Source organism: Rhopilema esculentum, chromosome 10 (assembly GCF_057945365.1).
Source record: "Rhopilema esculentum isolate cy_ngs chromosome 10, ASM5794536v1, whole genome shotgun sequence".
In the NCBI taxonomy this organism is placed as follows: Eukaryota; Metazoa; Cnidaria; class Scyphozoa; order Rhizostomeae; family Rhizostomatidae; genus Rhopilema; species Rhopilema esculentum.
In genome coordinates, this window is record NC_142824.1 from 6,606,420 (window position 1) to 6,628,058 (window position 21,639).

Genomic DNA, 21,639 nt, shown 5'->3' on the forward strand with positions numbered 1-21,639 from the left:
GTAGTGGGTGTCACACCCCCAACCAAGTAGCTTTTTTTAATAAGTCTGAAATTTTATTTTTCCATTAGAGGACGATATTACATAATAAAGAATTAGGACAACTTTAATACAAGATTACAATTGGTTTATTGACAGTTAGAAATGAGGTATTCTTCAACCCCCAAAGAAATCCGTCAATTTACGTCCCTGATTAGGACCGAAAAATCGGGATTTAGATTTAGATTTTTTCTTGAATTAGAAGGGTGTAATGTTCGTTGAAAAAAATTTAGATACGAGACAATATTTTACGGTAGAACGCATCAGATGTGTTTAGTGGGGGGTATGGTTTCTTTAATAAACAATAGCAAAAAGGACCCTGTGATGAAAGATGTATCCTCAAAACCAATGCTCTTGTATTCTTACATTGCATGGTACATAAGCCTTTCTTTTCTCATCTTGTTCTTCATTTTAGACAAATTTTGAGGTTGATGCTTCTAGCAAGTTGTTCTTATTATAAAACAAGGAGTGTTGCATGGCAGCCTAGAGCATAATTTTATATTTTTAATAGGATTGTTTTCTTTAGGGGTGCATGGATCCTTTTTTAACGGAAAAGCTTAACGAATAACAAGCATGCTTCATGAGGCATCTGGGTGGTTGTCGAAGGGTTTTTAAAATGTAACATATATTATTCATATACCCATTTATCCCCTCAATCAACACTATATGGTGTACTCAACTCATCGACCAACAGCAGTTGTATATTGCAGGTCTAATATGAGAGAAAAGCAAAACGAGATTTTTGATATACACAGTTCTACTAGCAAAGCAAATGGTAAGAGGTTAAACTGTTAAACGCTCTGGGAACCTGTCCCACTTCCCCAGCCTCTAGTCAGGTTGACATTAGGCTCAGTTACAGGTTTTCAAGCGAAACTTCCTTAGAAAAACGATCAAATTCAAAAGCAAGGCACCCTAACTTCTTTTGTTTTTATAGGCTTCCTTACTGTCATTGACCTTTTGACCGTCATGTTTTCTAGGCTCTGCCTTACGGAAGGCTCAGTGAAAGGCAATTAACATCGTCACATCAGCTGTACTTTATTTTAATATTATTATAACAAAACACCAACAGTGCCTTGAAAGAAAAATCTTTTGGCATTCAAAGCAAATACTGTACAACATTTCAAAATTATCTACAAATTTCAATGAATTGATTGACTAAGCGACTGAGACTATCATTAAGCGACTCATACCGGCCTTTTAAAGAACATAACTATAACTTGGGCATTCCATTTTCACATACACTGCGATCAGATTAATACAAAAGGGTTACTATAACGCCTCCAACAGCAATTATCTAAAACAAACTCTACTTTTCGAATGATATAATTGAATTCTATCTTTGCTTGTCTGCAGTGGTGGCTTTTAAGGGCATAGCGGATCGATGCCCATTTCCTCCAGGGAAAGATCTTCCAAAACCTTATACTTAAGTAGTTTTCAATTTTACCTTATTTCCTCTTGAACCACTCCAGGGCAAGTGAAATTAATATTGCTTCCAAAAATTTGCGGATAATGTTTAAATTATGACTCTAGTATGGGTCACCTATCTATTTTAAAAAGTCAAAGTATATCAAGTTCGATAAATGAGCATCAGTCAGCTTGTTAGAAACCTCCACTGCTAGCCAGAATTCACAATTCTGGTATCAATACTATTTTACGTTATAAAATAATTAATATTTGTTCGTTGTTTATTCTTGCAATTCAAAGCAACTCCTTGCTAATTTACTATAGGGAACAGCCGAGTAACAAACAAACGGGGAAAATGATAATATTGTTTCTATTCAATGCAGTATGCATGGAATTAGTAATCCCAACATTGGCTTTTTAGGGGCAATTCAAAAGATTGTGGGGCACTCCAAACTATGAAATAAATACATGTTTCAAAACATATTTTGTTGAATTGTTCGACTTCGAATTTCAAATGGTTGAATTAGAGAGAACCAGAATAATAAGTCTATCATCGGGAAATTGTCCATTACCTCTCCAAGAACTCCGTCGCAAAACATTAAGGAATTGGTGATTGGCATTAAATGTTAAATGTGGGTTGGCACTCGGCTATAAATGTAGAAGTGAATACATGTTAGATGGGAGAGAGAATCTGCCAATGAAGTATTAAAGATGGGGGGGGGGGGGCATTCGGCTATGGAAATAGAAGTCCTAATTGTTTCAATATCTCTTTGTTCGATACACGAGGAGATTATTCCGCTTTGATAGTCAATTAAACATAGACCAGGTTTTCTTTCTCGTTTATTTCAGGCAGACTTTCGGGAGTCGGTGGCAGCTCTTTTCGGGAGATCGGGTGTTGGTTACCATCAGTTAACTTGTCAAGTTCTGCTTTCAATAGGTTGTAATGCCGCTTCATCGCTTCGTAGTGAACCTGGACACTTTTCTTCTTTGAAGAGTGGTCCTTTATTTGAGAAACCCATGCCTCACATTGTTTCAAAATGGCAGCCTTCTTTAGCGTGAAATGCCTTCGGATGAGCTGCAATGGAATATTACAAAGCGGATGTTAAGTACGAGTTACAATTGCCAAAAGTTGCTCCTTTGTGTAAAGCTATTCAAGGTTTATGTCATTTTTGGGATGAAGCTTTGCAGATATAGGTTATTCTGAAAACAGGTATATTTACTTAACGGCTTTGAGTTTCGTTTCTGGTTCAAGAAGAGGTCCAATATTACTGAGAAAGCGGTGAACTGCTGCAGTGTGTTAAATCGGATTACAAAAGAAGCAAAACAAATAAAAATTAATAAAGGAAAAACAAACGGTAAAAGAAATCATTAAGCGTACAGAGGGCAGGGAAGTCAGTCACTGAAATATTGTAGAAGGAAAAATACTTTGTTGGGGCAAATATCCTCATGATCTACATACATCAACATGAAAACAAAGTGCAGATTTTTGTAAGTAATGTGACACTCAAGCAATGTCACATGGCACTGCATACATAAGGTATAGACGCATGCATGAAAACAGTTGCATTTTGATCGTACTGAGCGTGAAACTTGGAGTTGCAACTTAAAACCGTCTTGGTTTATAAACCAAAGCGTGAGATATTGACTAAAGAAATTGGGTGATAAATTCCTTTCTAAATCTAAGCTCTAAAGTGAAAAAACAGTTGCTTTTTACAGATCGAGGAGATACCATTAAGGAAAAACATAAATGGTTGACATTTCAATTACGCCTGTAACATATAAGAAGGTAAGAAAAAGAGAGGGAACGGGTTCGAAAGATTAGACAATGCGAAAAGGATCATGGGCATGACCTCGAACGCTAAAGAGGGTCGAGAATGGCGTTTGAGTATGGAGCAAATATTGCAGCTACCTTTTTGAAGCATGGAGCAGGGTTGCGAAGTTGTTCCAACATCGCCCACTTGATAGTGGCCTGTTTGATGTTAGCATTATAATCCATTGAATTCTGTTGACCTATCGGCGTACCACGCGATCTCTCATAGCCCGGTTCATTAAAATATGGATCAGGCACGAGTATAAGTGACTGAATTGACACTAACACCTGCAATAGAAAAACAACATTAATAAGTATTGATCTTATTACAATGTTTGTTCTACACCAACACAGCATCACACATAACCCATATACTTACAAAGAATTTTTGGACAGATTTATCATTTTCGCCACTGTCAATGCAAAATTTTAATGTACGTATATGGCCACTAATACAGAGAAAGGCTTAACAAAATAACTACTGCAAATACTTGACAAAGGTTATGATTGGATACTTGACAAAGGTTATGATTGGGAAATTGAAAATCAAAACTGCCTTGACATTCAGAAATGAAAACATTATCAATTACAAATAGAAATGGATCTGTATTTTTACTTGTAAAAGGTTAGACGTCTGTGGATTCCATTTCTCTTCCGGTCTCCCATGCCATGTATTCAATATACTGAGACATACCTTTGAAAATAAGAGACTCAAGTTGACTTAAGATGAAACGGTTCAGTAGGCAGAAAGGAGAGAAATATTGACCCAAAAATTCTTACGACAAATCCATTTTACAAAATATACATGTAAAAAACTTTAGGTTAAGCGAAATTAATTCAAAGTGGTAGTATCATAAATATGATAAAACTCATGCAAAGTGTTTCGAAATCAGTCTAAAAATCATGATAATGACGTGTAAAATATGAAACCTAATAATACAGTGTGCCTAGCTGACATTGTTCCCTGATTTGTACCAAAGCCATTTCAAAATTGTAAGTACAAAAGACTCACAACGTGATGAAAACTAATCGTGTCTCGCGAGTCTAATTTCAGACGACAAACGGATCATTTAATCCTGGCTCTTCCGATTGATATCGGTAGGCAAGAGGTGTTATGAAGAAATAAGTTTTATATCCTACGAAATGGCAGTCTTCCTCTTCTTAAGTGTAAAAAGCAATTGTTACAAAATTCTCACTTTTCCATCATTGTAAAGGTTCGGATTGAAGCGGATAGAATGCTGCCCAGTCGTCTGCAGATTAACCATCATTGGTGACGTAGGGTAGTCACGTGGGAAGTAAATATCGAACTCAAAACAACCATTAGCATATGGTGTATCTTCAGGGCCGGTAATGAGGACCTGCAAATCAATTTACGACGGTATATATTCAAGCAGGTGTTATTATATGGTATAGGATAGTATGTTATGGTACGGTATGATTATGGTATAGTTTGGTATGTTATGGTATGTTATGGTATGTTATGGTATGTTATGGTATGTTATGGTATGTTATGGTATGTTATGGTATGATATGATATGGTATATGATATGTTATGGTATGTTATGGTATACGATGGTACAGAATGGTATGGAATGGAACGGTATGGCATGATATGATATGGTATGTTATGGTATGCCATGATATGGTATGTCATGATATGGTATGTCATGATATGGTATGATATGGTATGGTATGGTATGGTATGGTATGGTGTGGTGTGTTATGGTATGATATGGGTCAGAATGTATGCTTAAATGGGATATATAGAAAGACACAAATATGAAGTACTCTAAAATTTTAAACATCGTAAACTGCAACAAGAGCACATTTTGTTCTAGACCAATCAACGGGTTTGTTTACAAAATGTTATTAGCCAATCACCGGCCTCCATTTCGAGCTTGATTTTTCAATATTTCAAACCAAAACACAGTTGCTGTGGAGAAAAACCTACCCCCATACTTTTGCCCGGGAAAAAAATTTACGTTTATCTAAGAAGAAGATTTTTCAAACTTAGTTTCTAGAGTATTTGTTTCGTACACATCTCGGAGCCCTAAGCAGAAACACAAACGGTGTCTAAAATATCTGCACTGAAACATCACCTATTTCCCACCAGAGACCTACCTCCAAAAATGCCCAGCCCCTAATTTACTTTATATGAAGCTTTCGTTAATTAAACAAGGAAACATTTTAAGATTTAAGTTACCTGATAGTTTGCGCAAGCAAATCACCCAGCTATCACTTGGGAATAATGTATTTTCTTAAAAAAACTAGGCTTTATAATTGCCTATTCCCTCCTCTACACTACCGCACGGGATGCCTAGGCCCTTTCTGAACATTCCTCCTGAGCATCACAGTCAATGAAACTCAAACCACTTTTGTGAAACCATTAGACATCAGTCTATAGTTTGAAGCCAAAAAGGCCAAAATATTGGCAATACTTTCAATTCAATTTTTGAGAGATATCCTCTTTTTAAAAAGTAACAAAGACCCACTTTTCCTGGAAAGTCTCAAAGCCTTGAAACCTTACTGATACCTGCTAAAAGGTTTTTAGAACAAGGCATGATAACTTTAGAAATATCTTTGCTAAATCAATTTAGTTGTTTGAGAACCAATATGATCAAATTGGCCTTGAATTAAAATTTATTCTTGTACCGATTTACTTCAGCAAAACTTGCCTCTGTAAATGAATTATGTGGCTTTATGACCATAGTTCTAAATGATATTTCTGCTTTGTAAGAACGTTTCAGAACTGCTAGAATGTTACCAAATGCTATGCTTGTTTTCTAATCGGTCGGTGACATCTATACATGCATGTATTTATCCCAACTGAAAGAAAACACTTTGAATTTCTCTTTTTTCAAAAACTATCTGTCTCAAGAAGGAGTAAACTTGTAAAAAATTACTATGTTTCATGGGTCATGTACACTGTACCTACAAGTACCTGTACTTGCAATAAAATAAGCCTTTCTTTGCACAACCTTGTGAGATTTCTATGTAAACTCACAGATACTTAACTTTATGCTTGGATGTCTGAGACTGCTCATTTCCCTCTGTGTTATTAATGAACTGCGCATTTCCTTATGTTATGAAAGAATTAGTCAAATATCTTGGTCCAAATTTTTTGTACTTCAACGGAGACCATTGTGTATATGTTACAAGAGAACTCAATCCATATAGAATTTTTCGAAAGCCTCCAAGTCCATCTTTTCGAAAGCCCATCTTTTCGAATATTTCGAAATTTCCAAGTCCATCAATTCATTGCGGCAATGTTCAATCCAGTGCACGGAAAACCAATGCTGCAGTTTTGTCAAAACCACACTTCATCTCCTTGAATGCAAACACTCCCCTCACGAAAGTATCAGGACAGTTCAACAATCGATTTCCTTTTCGGACAAAAACAAATTCAGGCTGATGATAACGACTCTTTAATTTAGTGATAATAATTTTTTTAAAAACCCTTACAAAATGAAACAAGTCATCAAACTGTTGCAAAACTTCTGCTCTTTTAATCTGTTATATATTTTTTCTTAAAATAAGAAACCTTTGCTTTACTTGTCTTACGCAAATCAACGGATGTCAAATGTCAGGTGACTGGGATTCATTTTCGTTTCCTTCGCTACCAGCTTGACAAAAACCCTCACAAAATTTACTTACACATGGATAAAATAATTTTTTTAGACAAATAAATAGTTCAAAGGCCAAAGAAACTTATTGAAAAATTCAAGGAAATTCAGAAAACATTTTTGCAATCAAAAATCTATAAATTGTAAATTCCAAACTTTCCAGATACTTTCGTGAGGGGAGTGAGTTAACAAAATTTTCGCTATTGGCAGTAGCGTGCCTCAAATGCCTTGAAAGGACGTTCGGCTGAAAATAGCTTTAAAACGACCAAAGGCTGATAATGTATCACTTGCCACAAAATTCAAGGCCAATTTGATCATATTGGTTCCCAAACTGGTTGTGCAAAGGTTGTGCAAATGGTTGTGCAAAGAAAGGCTTATTTTATTGCAAGTACAGGTACTTGTAGGTACAGTGTACATGACCCATGAAACATAGTAATTTTTTACAAGTTTACTCCTTCTTGAGACAGATAGTTTTTGAAAAAAGAGAAATTCAAAGTGTTTTCTTTCAGTTGGGATAAATACATGCATGTATAGATGTCACCGACCGATTAGAAAACAAGCATAGCATTTGGTAACATTCTAGCAGTTCTGAAACGTTCTTACAAAGCAGAAATATCATTTAGAACTATGGTCATAAAGCCACATAATTCATTTACAGAGGCAAGTTTTGCTGAAGTAAATCGGTACAAGAATAAATTTTAATTCAAGGCCAATTTGATCATATTGGTTCTCAAACAACTAAATGTGATTTAGCAAAGATATTTCTAAAGTTATCATGCCTTGTTCTAAAAACCTTTTAGCAGGTATCAGTAAGGTTTCAAGGCTTTGAGACTGTCCAGGAAAAGTGGGTCTTTGTTACTTTTTAAAAAGATGATATCTCTCAAAAATTGAATTGAAAGTATTGCCAATATTTTGGCCTTTTTGGCTTCAAACTATAGACTGATGTCTAATGGTTTCACAAAAGTGGTTTGAGTTTCATTGACTGTGATGCTCAGGAGGAATGTTCAGAAAGGGCCTAGGCATCCCGTGCGGTAGTGTAGAGGAGGGAATAGGCAATTATAAAGCCTAGTTTCTTTAAGAAAATACATTATTCCCAAGTGATAGCTGGGTGATTTGCTTGCGCAAACTATCAGGTAACTTCAATCTTAAAATGTTTCCTTGTTTAATTAACGAAAGCTTCATATAAAGTAAATTAGGGGCTGGGCATTTTTGGAGGTAGGTCTCTGGTGGGAAATAGGTGATGTTTCAGTGCAGATATTTTAGACACCGTTTGTGTTTCTGCTTAGGGCTCCGAGATTTGTACGAAACAAATACTCTAGAAACTAAGTTTGAAAAATCTTCTTCTTAGATAAACGTAAATTTTTTTCCCGGGCAAAAGTATAGGGGTAGGTTTTTCTCCACAGCAACTGTGTTTTGGTTTGAAATATTGAAAAATCAAGCTCGAAATGGAGGCAGGTGATTGGCTAATGACATTTTGTAAACAAACTCGCTGATTGGTCTAGAACAAAATGTGCTCTTGTTGTAAACTGCCGAATCTCTTTATCATATTTCAGAACCCTTGGAATATACTGAAGCTTTCCAGCTGACACTCCACAGATTACCAAAACCCTGAATAACGAATTACTAGCTTCACATGCTGAACCTTATTCTATTGCTTCTTGGATTATTTTCTTTATTTAAATGTGCATAATCTGAATTTGCACCAGACCAACGACAAAAAATGCAAAAGCTTATAACCTAAAGGCCACAAGAAAATCAAAAGAAAAATACGCAGAGACAGTGATTTCAATAAAATGAGGCTATAGTATATGTTATGCACCTTCATTATATCCAGGCGATTCTCGTCACATCTCAGAAATACAGATGAGCTAAATGATAAAGGAAGTGAAGTTGACAGTGACGCAATCTCTTGAGCCAATCTGCGTGAACGCGAGCTATAGCTGAAGTCTCCACTGGCAACGGCCGTTCGCAGTGTCTCCGCGTAATGAAATGGAACCAGAAATTCTAGTTTGCCACTATCGTCACCTTCTTCTGCTATGAACTCATACGTGTCTAAAATTCAATGAAGATTTGAACACTTACTAGCAATAAAGTAGAAAGGTGATGGTCATTTCTGGCTAACATACGAAAGACGTCAAACATCCCTCAACCTCTGACGTATCGTTCATCAGGAAGGAGCAAAGAATCAATCTTGCGATCAAGAATAATAGGTTTTTTTTGAAAACGTACGATAGACAGGAAAACCAAAAACTTCAAATTGCCTCATTAATGAAAAGAATATGTCCATCTAAGGCGCAAATTATTCTTTGTGTGAACTTAGTTTCATAAGATTCATTCTTTCATGACCCCAAATTTTTCATGAGCCTTTTTAACTGATGAGAGAAAATGCACGACTGCTTATTTATGAATTCAACTACCTCCACAGAGAATGCAAAGGCGAAGGGGAAAGGCGGGTTCATTGGCTATGGGCGTCTTTTGTAAGCGAAGACTTCACTATATACATTAAATCTTTAACTGTACAACAATTTATTAATGATGCCTTATCCTCCAATACACAGATATAGGCGAACTTCGTGTAAAATAGCAAATATACTAAAAAATAAGTCTGTATTGGCTCCTTACGAGTTTTGTGCATTCTCATCTGGGAACGGGGCCTTATCACTTTTGCTAGTCTTACCGTTTGACATAAGCCATGGTTAAGCCCCTTGTATGCGAAGACATTCAAATAAACAAACTGGGTGCTGAAGAGTGGAAACCAGCAAGACGTAGTTTGAAATACACATTCATTAAATTATGAATGTTAACTCCTTACCAAATTGATGTGTTTTCATTTCTTGAATATACTGTTCTTCTAAGCTTTGCTGGTTTTTCTTTCCTTTTTCAGATCCATTTTTTTCTAAACTGTCGTTCGCATTCCTTTCAAGCCTGATCCTTTTCTCGTATTCCGCTATCCGCTGCTCAACAAGTATCGATGTGTCTCGGATGTTTCCAATAAGAACAGTGAGAGCTTCACTTGCAAGTTCAACAGACCCGTCAACAGCCGGCTCTGAAGATGCTGGCTCCTTTTGTGCTGCTTTTTTTAGAGATCCCCCTTTCCTGGGGTCAGTAGGCTTTCTCTTCTTGCTGCCCCTGAACGAAAAACTGATTTAAAACACAGAGGCAAAATAATCAGAAATTTAAAAAATCACGATATGGTTCCCTTCGATGCAATATGCAATAAATACATGGAATATCCGTGGATTTGATTTCTAAAAAGATCCTGTAACTTTCTTCATTCTCTCAAAATACTGTGACTTCTTTCTCCAGTTAAACCTATATCAATCCTGTCAGAAATGTTCTAATTAACATTCATGAAAAAACACGCCGCGGGGTCGTGATTAATGAAAGGGCACCTTGCCCTTGCCCATAAACATGGTAACGGACACCTTTGGCACCGGCGAAACTGAAGAATCCGGCTAGGATAATCCGATTCAACTCGTGTCACACACGTCGAGGAGCTTTTGACTACATTAACGAGTCACAGGTCGCCTAGGATCAGGGAACGCTCTCCTACGAATATGACAACTAGCAGAACATGATAACTATCTGGATTCTTCATGTCTGCCTACGACACGTAGCACTTTCGACGATATATGAGCTACTTACTTCAGCCTACTGAGGTACGTATTAGCACAGTCCTTGAGTTTTGATAACAGTTGACTTATGGATCCTGATGTCTCTGCAGAGGAATCTGTTGGGTCAAAACCCTTTGGCAACAGCAGTGAAACGAGGTTACTTTTAGAAGCAATGGCGCGTAGGATTTCCATTAAGGCCATGAAAAGTGGCACGTGACGGGCCATATCCAGGACTAAAAACAAGAACACAAAATTGATGATCATGAAAACTGACAAAGTGATCACAAGAAATGTCCTGAATAAAACTCAAACAGTTTTGCCTTCAAAAATTTGATAACATTTAATAAGGTTGGTAGCAACTTCGCTTTCCTAACACTGCTCGATAAGCACAACTACTCAGTGTCCTAAAAACTACCTTCGGAAGTTAGGTAGCCAAAAATCAACATGAAGTTTCATCTCCTTTGTCAGTGAGGGAGTTATTTTATATATACGATAAAAATTCTATACAAAAATATTTCTAGCTACTAGAGCTTTCACATCTGATAATTAAATCAGACGAAAATTTTTCCAGACAACTATATATTGGTCATTTTACAGGCCCCATGTATCTCAATCAATCGGTTTATTTGACAACAAACCGTTTATATAACAATGACCTAACTTAGTATAATGGCAGAACACAAACACGCGTTAATATTTTACTGAAATATTTCTTTTTTACATTGGAATTGAAAATTATCAATCACAACATAGTCACTGGAAATCTAGTCACCTGAGTCATTTCTTAGGTAGCTGGAAAGAACAGATCTAAGGGGCGATTCTTCGAAGCACAGTGCCAATCCTTCTGGTAAGTCAGAAACTCGACCCTCGGGGCTAGTTGATTTTGAAGCCTCCATTGGATCAACATAACTTGCTAGAACCTAGAAAGGCAACAATTTCTTTTATAACGACGTATTTCAACAACATGGAAAAGAAAATTGCAGCTTTTTGGTAACAAGATAACACGAAGATGACTACCACAAAGAATTCAAGCACTGAATACTGGCTACATAGGCAAATACTGGTTGAATATAGGCAAAACTACAAAATGGCTAAATCAGTTTATTTCTATACATGAATCTTACGGAATTTGATCTCGATTTCAAAATTAATTTATGCAACAAATTAAACGCTGCATATAAAACATTTTTATACCAAGTTGACCATCGCCGAAAATATGTTTCTAGAGGAAGGGGGAGGGCGTTATTCTAAACATCAAGAAGGCGTAAAACGGGAACTTACACGCAGAAGGCAAACAACATGATCCTCTTCTTTTCGCTTTTCTTGGATGACCTTTTCAACATCCCAGGTTGAAGCAGTAGATCCAGTACCAAACCCAGTGCCTCGTGCCCAGTATGATGGCCTCACTTCGGTTTTCTCAGTCTTCTTGCTATAAGAAATAAACGTGCTGTTGAGTTAAAAATGAAATCTGGATAGTTCGCATTGCATGAAATATCAGTTGATTTATGCAAAAGCCATTCTTCAAATTGTTTTGTAATTGGGGACGCGATCCTCAATCCATCGTGAAAAATTTGATTCTTTTCAATTGAAAATTCTTACGATATTACTTAAAGTCCAATAGTGCCGTGCAAATAGCATAGATAATCCTTTATAAACCAGACGAATACGAAGAAAAATTGACGGTTTAGGCTTTGTAAATTGTGAATTGCATTTTCAAGGACGTTCCTCTAAGTCACTGGCCATGAGAATACAATATTTCCCAGCTTCCCAGAATACAATATTTTTCGAGAAGACTTGTGAAGAAAAGACTTAGATAAAGATTGATTCTATCGTTTGTAAGATTCGGTTTACTGAAAAGTATCATTCAAAATTAACATACGCCTTTCTTGTGTCTTTATTCGAAGTTTCTTGGTAGCAGAGTCCCCCTAAATGACTGAGAAGATGCTTTATCACGTCATTATCGAAAGCTGCTTTGCGAAGGTCCCGTCCCTCGTCACTGTTTAGTGGCACTGACTTGAAGAGATCCTGCAGTGCGACAAAAGGCAGCAGCGGCAAATCTGAGGCTAAACTGGAACATGCGATTGAGTCTAAAATGATGAATAACAAAAAATCCGTTATAAACTATTTGGGAGGAAAGCCTTGTACAAAGAGTTTTAATCGATAAAAAGCAAGATATAGGTCGATGTGAAATTATCATAATTTACCGAGTGAGCGGGAATGCTGAAAAACAGCCAGAACCGACGTACAAAGTAAACAAATGGTCTCACAGCGAAATTAAAAAAGATTAGAACACCAATGCCTTAAATGAACCCAGATTGATTTAATTTGCAAAAATCAAGCTTCCAAATGAATTACTTTGCCAAAATCCTGAAAAAATCGTGGGTACTTGAGGAGAGGTTGGGCGATTAAGGAGACGGCGGGAACGTGAAAGTGGTTGTGGGAACGTGGGGGTCAAGGGTGGAAACTTTGGTAAGGGGTGGAAGCTTGGTAAAGGACGGAATCTTGGTTTAAAAGTGGACATGTGACGGTATGTCTGAAATTCCAAAAAATAATTATGACAAAAAGAATGGCCAACTGACCTCCATCACTGTTATGCTCGATTCCTAACATGAGCCGTAGAAGATATTCAGCCTTCCTTGGCTCCTTTAGAAGCATATCCGAAAAACCCGAGAGTTGGACGAATTTCAACAGAAAACTGATGCTAACAGAAATTGTTTGGCCAAATTCACCACTTAAACACATTCGCTTATGATTGGCTAGAAGCTGGATGCCGCCGTTCATTGCGAACACTCTCAAGAGCGACGGGTATGTGGCAGCTTTGATCATCGCATACTGAGTCAAACAACGGACGTCGTCTTTCTCTTGCTCCCTAACTTCGGCAAACAGTGTTATGGATCCATTCGTACAAGGCTCACTACGACTGTCAAGTATATAGATAACCTGTCCGATAGTCAGGTCATGGCTTAAGGGTTTTTTGACTATGCATGGGTGGTAGAAATCTATAACTAAAGGCAGTTCATTCCCGGCGGCTTTCTCGTTTGATGCTTCATTTTGCTTCTGCTGCCGTTTCTGTGTGGCAGAATTAGCCGTGGCGAAAAGAACTGAATAACTTGTTCCATCATTCCAATCACCATCATCAAACCAGTCCTCGGAATGGAACCCAGTACTAGGCTCGTTTGCAGCAACTGGTTGCTTAGGCCGCTCTTCTTTAGGCGCTTTATCTTCACTGGTAACAGGAAATAAAGATGACAAACTATCTGATAACTTAAGTCGCTTTGAAACCATATTTTCCATTGTCACCAGTGTCTTGCGCTGTGGAGACTCGCTTAAATTTTCGTTATCGTCCCTCCTTTTCAGTTGCACAACAACCTCTTCTTCGTCCAAAATCACCTGCAATACGAGTCTTTTCAAGAACGAGTTATTCATCAGCCCCAAATCCACCTTGCATTCCTTAGAGAGAAGACTCTTAAGTATATCGATGAACACCAGTTGGTTTTGCCGATGGAAGGAGACCATGCGTTTAACGAGACTAACTGTTGCTGATTGCAGTCTATGGATGTGTCCCAGCAGACGATCTGTTTGTAAGCTATCTTTGACCAAAAGTCCTTTATCTAAATATGCAACACTCAGAAAATGAATTAATTGCCCTAAAAATGAACAATTACCAGGCGATCCAAACCAGTTTTTGAACGTGTCAGTTTGCAAGGCATGAATAAGAAATTTGAGCAACAAAAACATCGAGGATAGATATCCAAGAAGATTTTGTGTGACAGGACCAGAGACAGCCTTCAGTACCTCTTGCAAAACTTCGCAAATTTTCAACGGGAGTGTTGAATTTACAATTATCTCGTTATTCAAATCATTTTGACTTGAGATTGCAGCGATACTCAAACAATTGTTTCCTCGATCGGCGATTCTGAATGCTTCTTTAACATCGAGAGCGGAGAAACAATCACTAATTACTTTCTCGACTATAACCATATCAATGTTTCCAAGAGCTGTAAAAAACTTTGAATATATCCTGAACCTGCAGTCCTTTAAGTCCATTCTGGATAGAACTGACAATAGATCCCTGAAATTCGAAAAACACTCAGTCAATAGAGCAACGAAAGAGGCTTGGGGCGAGTGTAGCGTACGTAGAGAATCAGATGCTGCTTCGTAGAAAGCTCCTATCTGACTTCTCTAGTTTTCTACTGTTTAGGAAAGACGGAATTGGCAAATACATGGCATACTTTGATTAGAATTAAGAAAGCTGTTGCTACTTTTCTTGCTGAAAACCCCAGTTTTCTTGCAGCACACTTTTGGAGCCCCATTTTCTCAATATTACCTGCTACTACCTGTTACTATCGTCACAAAATCTATTTTTGTCCTCCCCAACTCACAGGGTGGTCCCTTCTACCCCTATTCAGAAAACTTCATCAATATAAAATTTCTCATTGTTCTGGTATTGTTCCTGCTATTCGAAATTCCTAGTAAGATATACACAAGAAGTCCTGGACAATCTAGGATGCACTTAAAAGACATACCCTGACAAAGTGGAAACCAATGAGCTCTCCACCTGATTACGCGGGATGACATGTTCAGCAAGTATATTAGTAATACATCTGAAATATGGAATTGAGGTCGCGTGCAATTCTCTTTGATCAGATACAAGGTCTCTGTGAAGGACCCTTGTTGCCCAATCCAATAACGCCGACAAACATCTGAAAAAAAACTAATACATGCCAAGAAGCCACTGGAACAAGAGGTGAAAAATATTTTCTATTATAATGAAGTCCTATCTATACAGAGATTTCTGAAAATTCCTACACTGACACGAACGTTCTATATCATGTTCGATTTTGGGAAAGTAATAACCCTTTGCCAACAAAGCAATTGTGGACCAACATGATTTGACAGTTAAAGTTCTCTGACAGTTAAAGGTAAAGTTATCTGACAGTTTGTTCAAGTACATCAGCTTTGATCAGGGGGGTTGGAGGGGGTGAGGTGAGTAGATTTGGAACTATAAAAGCTGTGTCCAAGGTTGTGGCTACGTCCAATGGCAAATTATGTCAATGTTTAAGGCTATGAACACTATATGCCATTGGTGAGGCCGCCTTCTCATCATTCTTATTTTTATTTCCACCTTCCATTTATAACACATTTTAACCATATTGATAAGGTCTGTTTTTCCCTTTATTTTTTACTTGTTTTGGTTTCCACAAGTCCACGCCAAAAATGCTGACAATCGTAAATCGTATTCGAAGTTTTTTCTATCAAGACACAACTACAATACGTGCAAAAATTACTTGAAACACCCAACAGAGTCTTTTTTCTATATGATTCACATATTTTCCCCGAATACTACTGCTTTCGTTTCCCTTTCAAGTTCCAAAAGACTGCTGATAGTTTAGATAATATTACATACTAACGTGGATAGTCTAACAAATATAATAGAAATCACAGGAAAAATAATCTACGTCATTTTGCAGTGAAGCAGCTTTGATTCGAAGGGGAGGAGGGGGAGGGGGGTTGCTGAACTCGACCTTGAAAACAGGCGCGAGTATTTCAAGCTTTTTGGCAGACTCGGGATGAGTTTCAACAATTCTGTACCTTTGATGCAAAAGAAGAAAGCAATATCTCCTATTACTCCTTATCAGTGATGGGACTTCTTTTTTAACATTACTACTTAATTCCCACAATGAAGACTTCAAAATAACACACATATACCAAACCTACCTAGTTTTTCTCTGATCGTCAATTCCTCTCATAACAGCCGAGATAAGAAGAGACGCTAACTCAGGTGGCATCAGTGTTCGTTTCGATCCGGATTTACTTTTGCTGTCTTTTGGAACAAGGTTGTTGTTAAGTAAATGCATCCACTCGTCGAAATTCTTTGAAAATATCTTCACCAAAAGGCTCAGTAAAATTTCTTTATCAAGAGGTTTGCAACTGGAAAATCAAAATTTATAGATTTTCAGACCAGAGAGATGCTAGCATGCTTCTAGAGATTGGAAAAATGCAAAAAAATTCTGGGAAGCTAACAAGACTAAGGCTGTTTTGGCTTCATCGATTCCAATCAATATTTCATTCTCTAAAAGGTTTTCTATTATCAGGGGCAGGATCCCAAATAAGATCTGGACAAGATTTGATTTTTTTAATCAGAAAACAGATTCAACAGGATCCAATAGCAGTTGAAAAAATGATTTACTTACATTCATTTAAATTTCCTGAGAATAGCATCGGGCAACAACTTAGAGGTAACAACTTTATGTATAACATTGAATTTAAACAGGCCGTCTCTACATGTCAATACTAGCACAGCTTTGCATATAGGGCACCCATCATTTCATAAAAGGCTAGTAACAGTAATCGTCATTAAGCTACAATTTATCTAGATAATGCCCTGTCAAAAAGCCCCAACAGAATGCTCCTGATCAAAGGAATATTTAACGGAGAGCCCCTATAAACTTACATCGATAAATGCATCCATAGTCTTTGTTAAATGCTTTCAAAACTTGGAAATGGATATCGTTAAAAAAAGGAAATGCAAAAATCTAAAATACATGCAACAAAAGCAACAGCTTAAAATGAAAACATTTCAATATTATACCTTGGAATTAGGATGAAGAACTGCAAGAGGGCTTTTGTTATCGAGTTTTCTTCCCTCGTTTTTCCGCTCAGTTTCTCAACAGAACTCTCATTCTTCTCCAGGACATGATTAAGTAATTCAATCCAATAGAATCTAAAAAGAGCAAATGTTGCATAGATAGAAGATATTTGAGAACATAAACACACAAACCGCTCTTGAGCAACAAAAAAACTTAGGAATTTGAGTGCTAAGAGTGCTAGGAACAGTCATGCCAGGATAAGGTATGTTGAATGGATAGGTACTCGCTCTATGCAGTGTCTACTCTGAATACACTGCAACATTTGTTTGAAAGTTCCTCCTCCTTTTCCTGACTATCATCTTCCTCATCTTCATCGTCATTTTTACAATAATCTTCTTTTTCGAATGTTCCAATATTGATATTATCTTGGAAGAACCCAACTATAGCCCAAAATAAGGACTTGGTATCTCCGTATGAAAAGGGCCAAATATCACTAGCAGGTCTTATATCCAAAATAGTGAAGCCACGTAGTGATAGGTTTAAGATCCGTGAACACTTCTAAGGTTGCTGTATATAAAGTCTGTGCAGTGTCTACTCATGAATAGAAAACTTTGGAACAAAAACAAGTCGAGTGTACAGATAAAAAGTTTGCTTTGATGAAAAGCCATAAGGAAAAATCGATTATCTTATCTTAAAGGGGCGTGGACAACCAGTAGCCTTTGTGGGCGTAAGCTGGGAAGGCAGCCATTTTCGTGGTCCATGAAAATGGTGAAAAGCTGTTAGCACAAGCTGCGCGCAAAACGAAACCAAATAGAAGCTGTCAAAAACGATCTGAAGCGCTAAATTGATTCCAGAAATTTCCCATCGAATTTTCCTCGCCATTTTTGTCTTGCATAGAAGAACACAGTTAGAAAAACAAAACAAATGCGAGCGCGAAAAGCCTGCTGGTTGCACAGGCCCCTTTAAATATACTGATTTATTTCTTTGCTGTCTACGAGCATTAATTTATGAAACGATCATGGAGCTTTGTCGAAGTAAAGTGCAAGCAAGTATTACGCATCAAAGACAATGATCATTGTCATTGAGTCTAAATGATTTCAGACCTTTTGCTGAATTCCGTGTTCGACTTTCTATTGCTCGAGGATAGTGCTGCTTTTCCGTAAAGTTCGATGTTGTTAACTTTTATCACCTCTGAATCTAGCGGTCGCTTCATGTACAGTCTGACAGCCTGGAAATAATTGACAGCATTTGCAATTAATAAGCAGCAGAGAAGAACAAATTGATGATTTCTAGTTCAATTCAAGGGTTTACCCATTCTGTCCGCCCTTATTTGTTAAAGAATGTAATAAAACTGTATGATAAAACCAGATTATAGAAAAATGTATATTCTTCCTCAGGCTAATTTCCTCAAACTTTGAAACCTTCCTCACAAAATAAGGCAGTAAGGTGAGGCTTAGGTTAAGTACCATAATTTCAGTGGTTTTCATTGGCCTTTTACGCGCATTACGAGCGCGTGACCGTTATCGATTTCCAGGCTGTGGATAAAATAATTTCCAACAGAACAGTTATGTCTTGTATAATGAATGAAAAAAAGGGCAGGGCAGAGCGTGAATCAGCCACCAGCTTTGTTTTGATAAAAATGGTATCAAATAAAAATATTCCTAAGGACTGTTTATAATCTCCATTTACTGCATGAAAACATTGGCATCTGCTTATTTCCAACTGATAATGCAACCGGGTGTTATTAAAAACCAAGCTGTTCTCTGGCCTCAAAACAAACCTTAAAACATACTTCAAAGACTTGCGCCCTAAGATACAACAGCAATCTACTGACCTTTGCTGGCAATCCCCTTGCAAACTGAATATAGACGCTTTGTAGGCCACTGGTTTGCATAGTCGGTGAATAAGGAACGAACGCGTCCCCACAGCCTTTTATCTCAACATAAACCTCTGCAGGGCAGTCTGTAGAAGCAAGAGATTTCAAAACGTTCAGCATAAGAAAATTGTTTCAGGGGAAAAATATGATGATAGCAGACGGGAGACATGGAGGGTTGGAGTGAGGAATTGTTATTGTATTTCGTGTAAGTATTTCAAGAAAACTTCCATGTGTTCTTTAGAAAATTTAATAAGTGTTATGGCTATAGTGCTGTTGTAGTAGGAAATTCAAAAAAATAAAAATAAAAGTCTTCTCAGAGTAATTATCTTATTAGTCATGCACTATTTAATGCTTATAGTTCCACAGCAATCAAATCGAACGTGCTACTTTTTCTTGGACAGATGCAGAATAAAAAAGGAAAACTCAAAATTCTTGACTGAAAATATGGACCCAAGCAAGAAAATAAAAATATAACTTAAGTTCTTCCATTGGTGTCAAAGAAGGCTATAAATTCGTATACATCTTATTGTATGCATTTTTTCTAAAAGGGACAAAGCTGACATGCTGGGGTTAAGGGGAGAGAGAGGTGTTGATTAGAGAGAGGCACAGAATGAGGCTTCTTTTTAAAGATTAGTACTTTTAGAATCATATGGTATATATATATACATACTTCCAAGAAATGATGCGTGGTGATACAAAACGATCTGCTTGAGAAGAATAGCAAATGGCAACTCTATAGTCAACGGTATCCATTCTTCATTCTGATTATTGAATTGATAAGACCAGGCTGCAAATCGCGAGCGTCTGTGGTTCGGTTTTGACTGGAGTAGAATGTCTGCGGGCGGACTGTTCGGTGGACTAATAACCCTTCCTGAAAAACAACGAAACGTTTATAGATATAAATTTTAACGATGAAACTGCTGCTAAAGACCTAATATTAAGTGACATGCAGCATACATTAAACTTTGTCTAATGAACTTGATTATATGATGATGCAATGCATGCAAAGGACATACAATTGAATCACTATTCAACGTCTCCTTCTTTTTAAAGACCTGGCTTGACTTTTAATTAGTCAATCGAGAATGAATTATCACCATTGAGCAATACCAATAATATTCAAAAAACTGAATATGTTTTGACGATTTTCTAGTAATACGTAACGTAAATTTATTTAATGGCAAAAAAATGTTGTAGTCCTTTATTGATCACGACCTTATTGATCCAGAAATATTCCTCAATAAGCATAACATAAAACACAAATTGCAATATCATATAGAGGATAAGAGTCATCTTTAGCCAAGTTTTAATGGATAGATTTGTAATTTCAATGGATAGATTAACAAAACTAAAAATACATCTAAAGTTTAGAAAAAAACAATGCTCAAGGCCGAACAATCAGTTTTATCGGTGGGTCCGTAAAGTGACGACTGCTTTATTTGAACAGGCTTGTGCGAATCGTAAAAACGGCTGCTAACTATTAAATTCCAACAAATATGGCTAAAATAGTTGGCTAGCTCACTGAATTTTGAACAACCGAAAAGCAGCAGATTGCATAAATGGTCGTTACGACTATGAAATAATTTTACAGTGTGAAAATGTTCTTCCTGACTTAATTAATAAAACATAAAATTCTGACAAAGACCACATTTTTGGGCCACATTTTTAGATGACAAATTCTAGGCCACGAAAACGCACAAAATCGCTAACGAAAGACTAAAGCAACGAATGTCATTTAACGGCAACCTAGACATCTACTTCTCAATTCAGAAAAATACCCACTTACCACAAGGTGCAAGGTTCTTCAACTCCGATCCATCAATATCTGGCCGGGTTTTGTTTCCTGATATTTCTGGTTCGTCCTTTTCGGTCAGCGCTTCTGTGATTGGAAGTCCGTATCTACGATTGGAACTCCATTCAAGAACTTCCGCGTGGCCTATCACACGGTCGCATATTACAGAAAGGCCTCCTGAAAAGGAAAAAGTGATCATTTGACATTTTGCATTGCAGCATGACTGAAAACATACAGTCAAAGCAGGTAGCTATCGTGAAACAAACTAAGTCTACACTTGTTAAGTTTGCTGGGTATGGGTAGGGGGAAAAACCTAGGGCATAAATACTTTGCTAGCAATCTAAAGTCCTCTTAACATATTCATATTGTGTCATAACCAAAAACAGGGACTCTTTAGGCAAACTACAAAGAATTCTTCTTACTCCAGTAAGGGATTACTAAAATTACCTTTGTTTATGAAGAATTCTATATCGTCTTTTGTCTGCAGCAGATTGGCAAGCACAGAACACACTGCCTTTGAAATAAAACTGTACGGTCCATCTTTCTTCGCAATGTACGATAAAATCTCTTCCAATAACCTTTGTCTGTCTTCCGGGTGGCGAGCGAGGCTGATGAGAAGTCGGTGTAAGCTTTGGACGACGTCGTGGAACTCTGAAGCGTCTTTGTAAATTTCAGAACGAGGTAGAAAGCAAGCAGGAAAATTTGACCTTGAATCGTGTTGTATAGGCGGTTCGCCAATCAAGAAAAGAACTTCAAATATATCTTGTAACACGGCCGACTCTTGGCAATAAAGAATTTCGTTTGGTCGACTAGGAGTATAAAGTAGCGAAAAATTATACAGGAGTAAAAGAAAGAGTAGAAAACCAGAAAAAAAAACGATGAAAGATTGAATGT

The 21,639-nt window shown here is 37.2% G+C and overlaps 1 protein-coding gene across 1 annotated transcript in view; it reads right to left on the minus strand.

The window, feature by feature from the left end:
• Positions 1 to 1,060: 1,060 nt before the first annotated feature.
• The window catches only part of LOC135691044 (dual E2 ubiquitin-conjugating enzyme/E3 ubiquitin-protein ligase BIRC6), a 50,785-nt gene continuing 30,206 nt past the window's right edge, over positions 1,061 to 21,639 (minus strand). Inside the window, exons 25-43 of the mRNA XM_065208787.2 lie at positions 21,193 to 21,554; positions 20,740 to 20,922; positions 19,624 to 19,824; positions 18,912 to 19,039; positions 18,181 to 18,305; positions 17,080 to 17,211; positions 16,206 to 16,418; positions 15,014 to 15,190; positions 13,067 to 14,559; positions 12,367 to 12,574; positions 11,769 to 11,916; positions 11,260 to 11,407; positions 10,519 to 10,720; positions 9,686 to 10,002; positions 8,693 to 8,925; positions 4,447 to 4,608; positions 3,867 to 3,944; positions 3,350 to 3,538; positions 1,061 to 2,515 (exon numbers count right to left, since the gene is read on the minus strand). Of these exons, the coding sequence (XP_065064859.2) occupies positions 2,252 to 2,515; positions 3,350 to 3,538; positions 3,867 to 3,944; positions 4,447 to 4,608; positions 8,693 to 8,925; positions 9,686 to 10,002; positions 10,519 to 10,720; positions 11,260 to 11,407; positions 11,769 to 11,916; positions 12,367 to 12,574; positions 13,067 to 14,559; positions 15,014 to 15,190; positions 16,206 to 16,418; positions 17,080 to 17,211; positions 18,181 to 18,305; positions 18,912 to 19,039; positions 19,624 to 19,824; positions 20,740 to 20,922; positions 21,193 to 21,554 (4,963 nt within the window). The 3' untranslated portion in view covers positions 1,061 to 2,251. The remainder of the gene's footprint in view (positions 2,516 to 3,349; positions 3,539 to 3,866; positions 3,945 to 4,446; positions 4,609 to 8,692; positions 8,926 to 9,685; positions 10,003 to 10,518; positions 10,721 to 11,259; positions 11,408 to 11,768; positions 11,917 to 12,366; positions 12,575 to 13,066; positions 14,560 to 15,013; positions 15,191 to 16,205; positions 16,419 to 17,079; positions 17,212 to 18,180; positions 18,306 to 18,911; positions 19,040 to 19,623; positions 19,825 to 20,739; positions 20,923 to 21,192; positions 21,555 to 21,639) is intronic.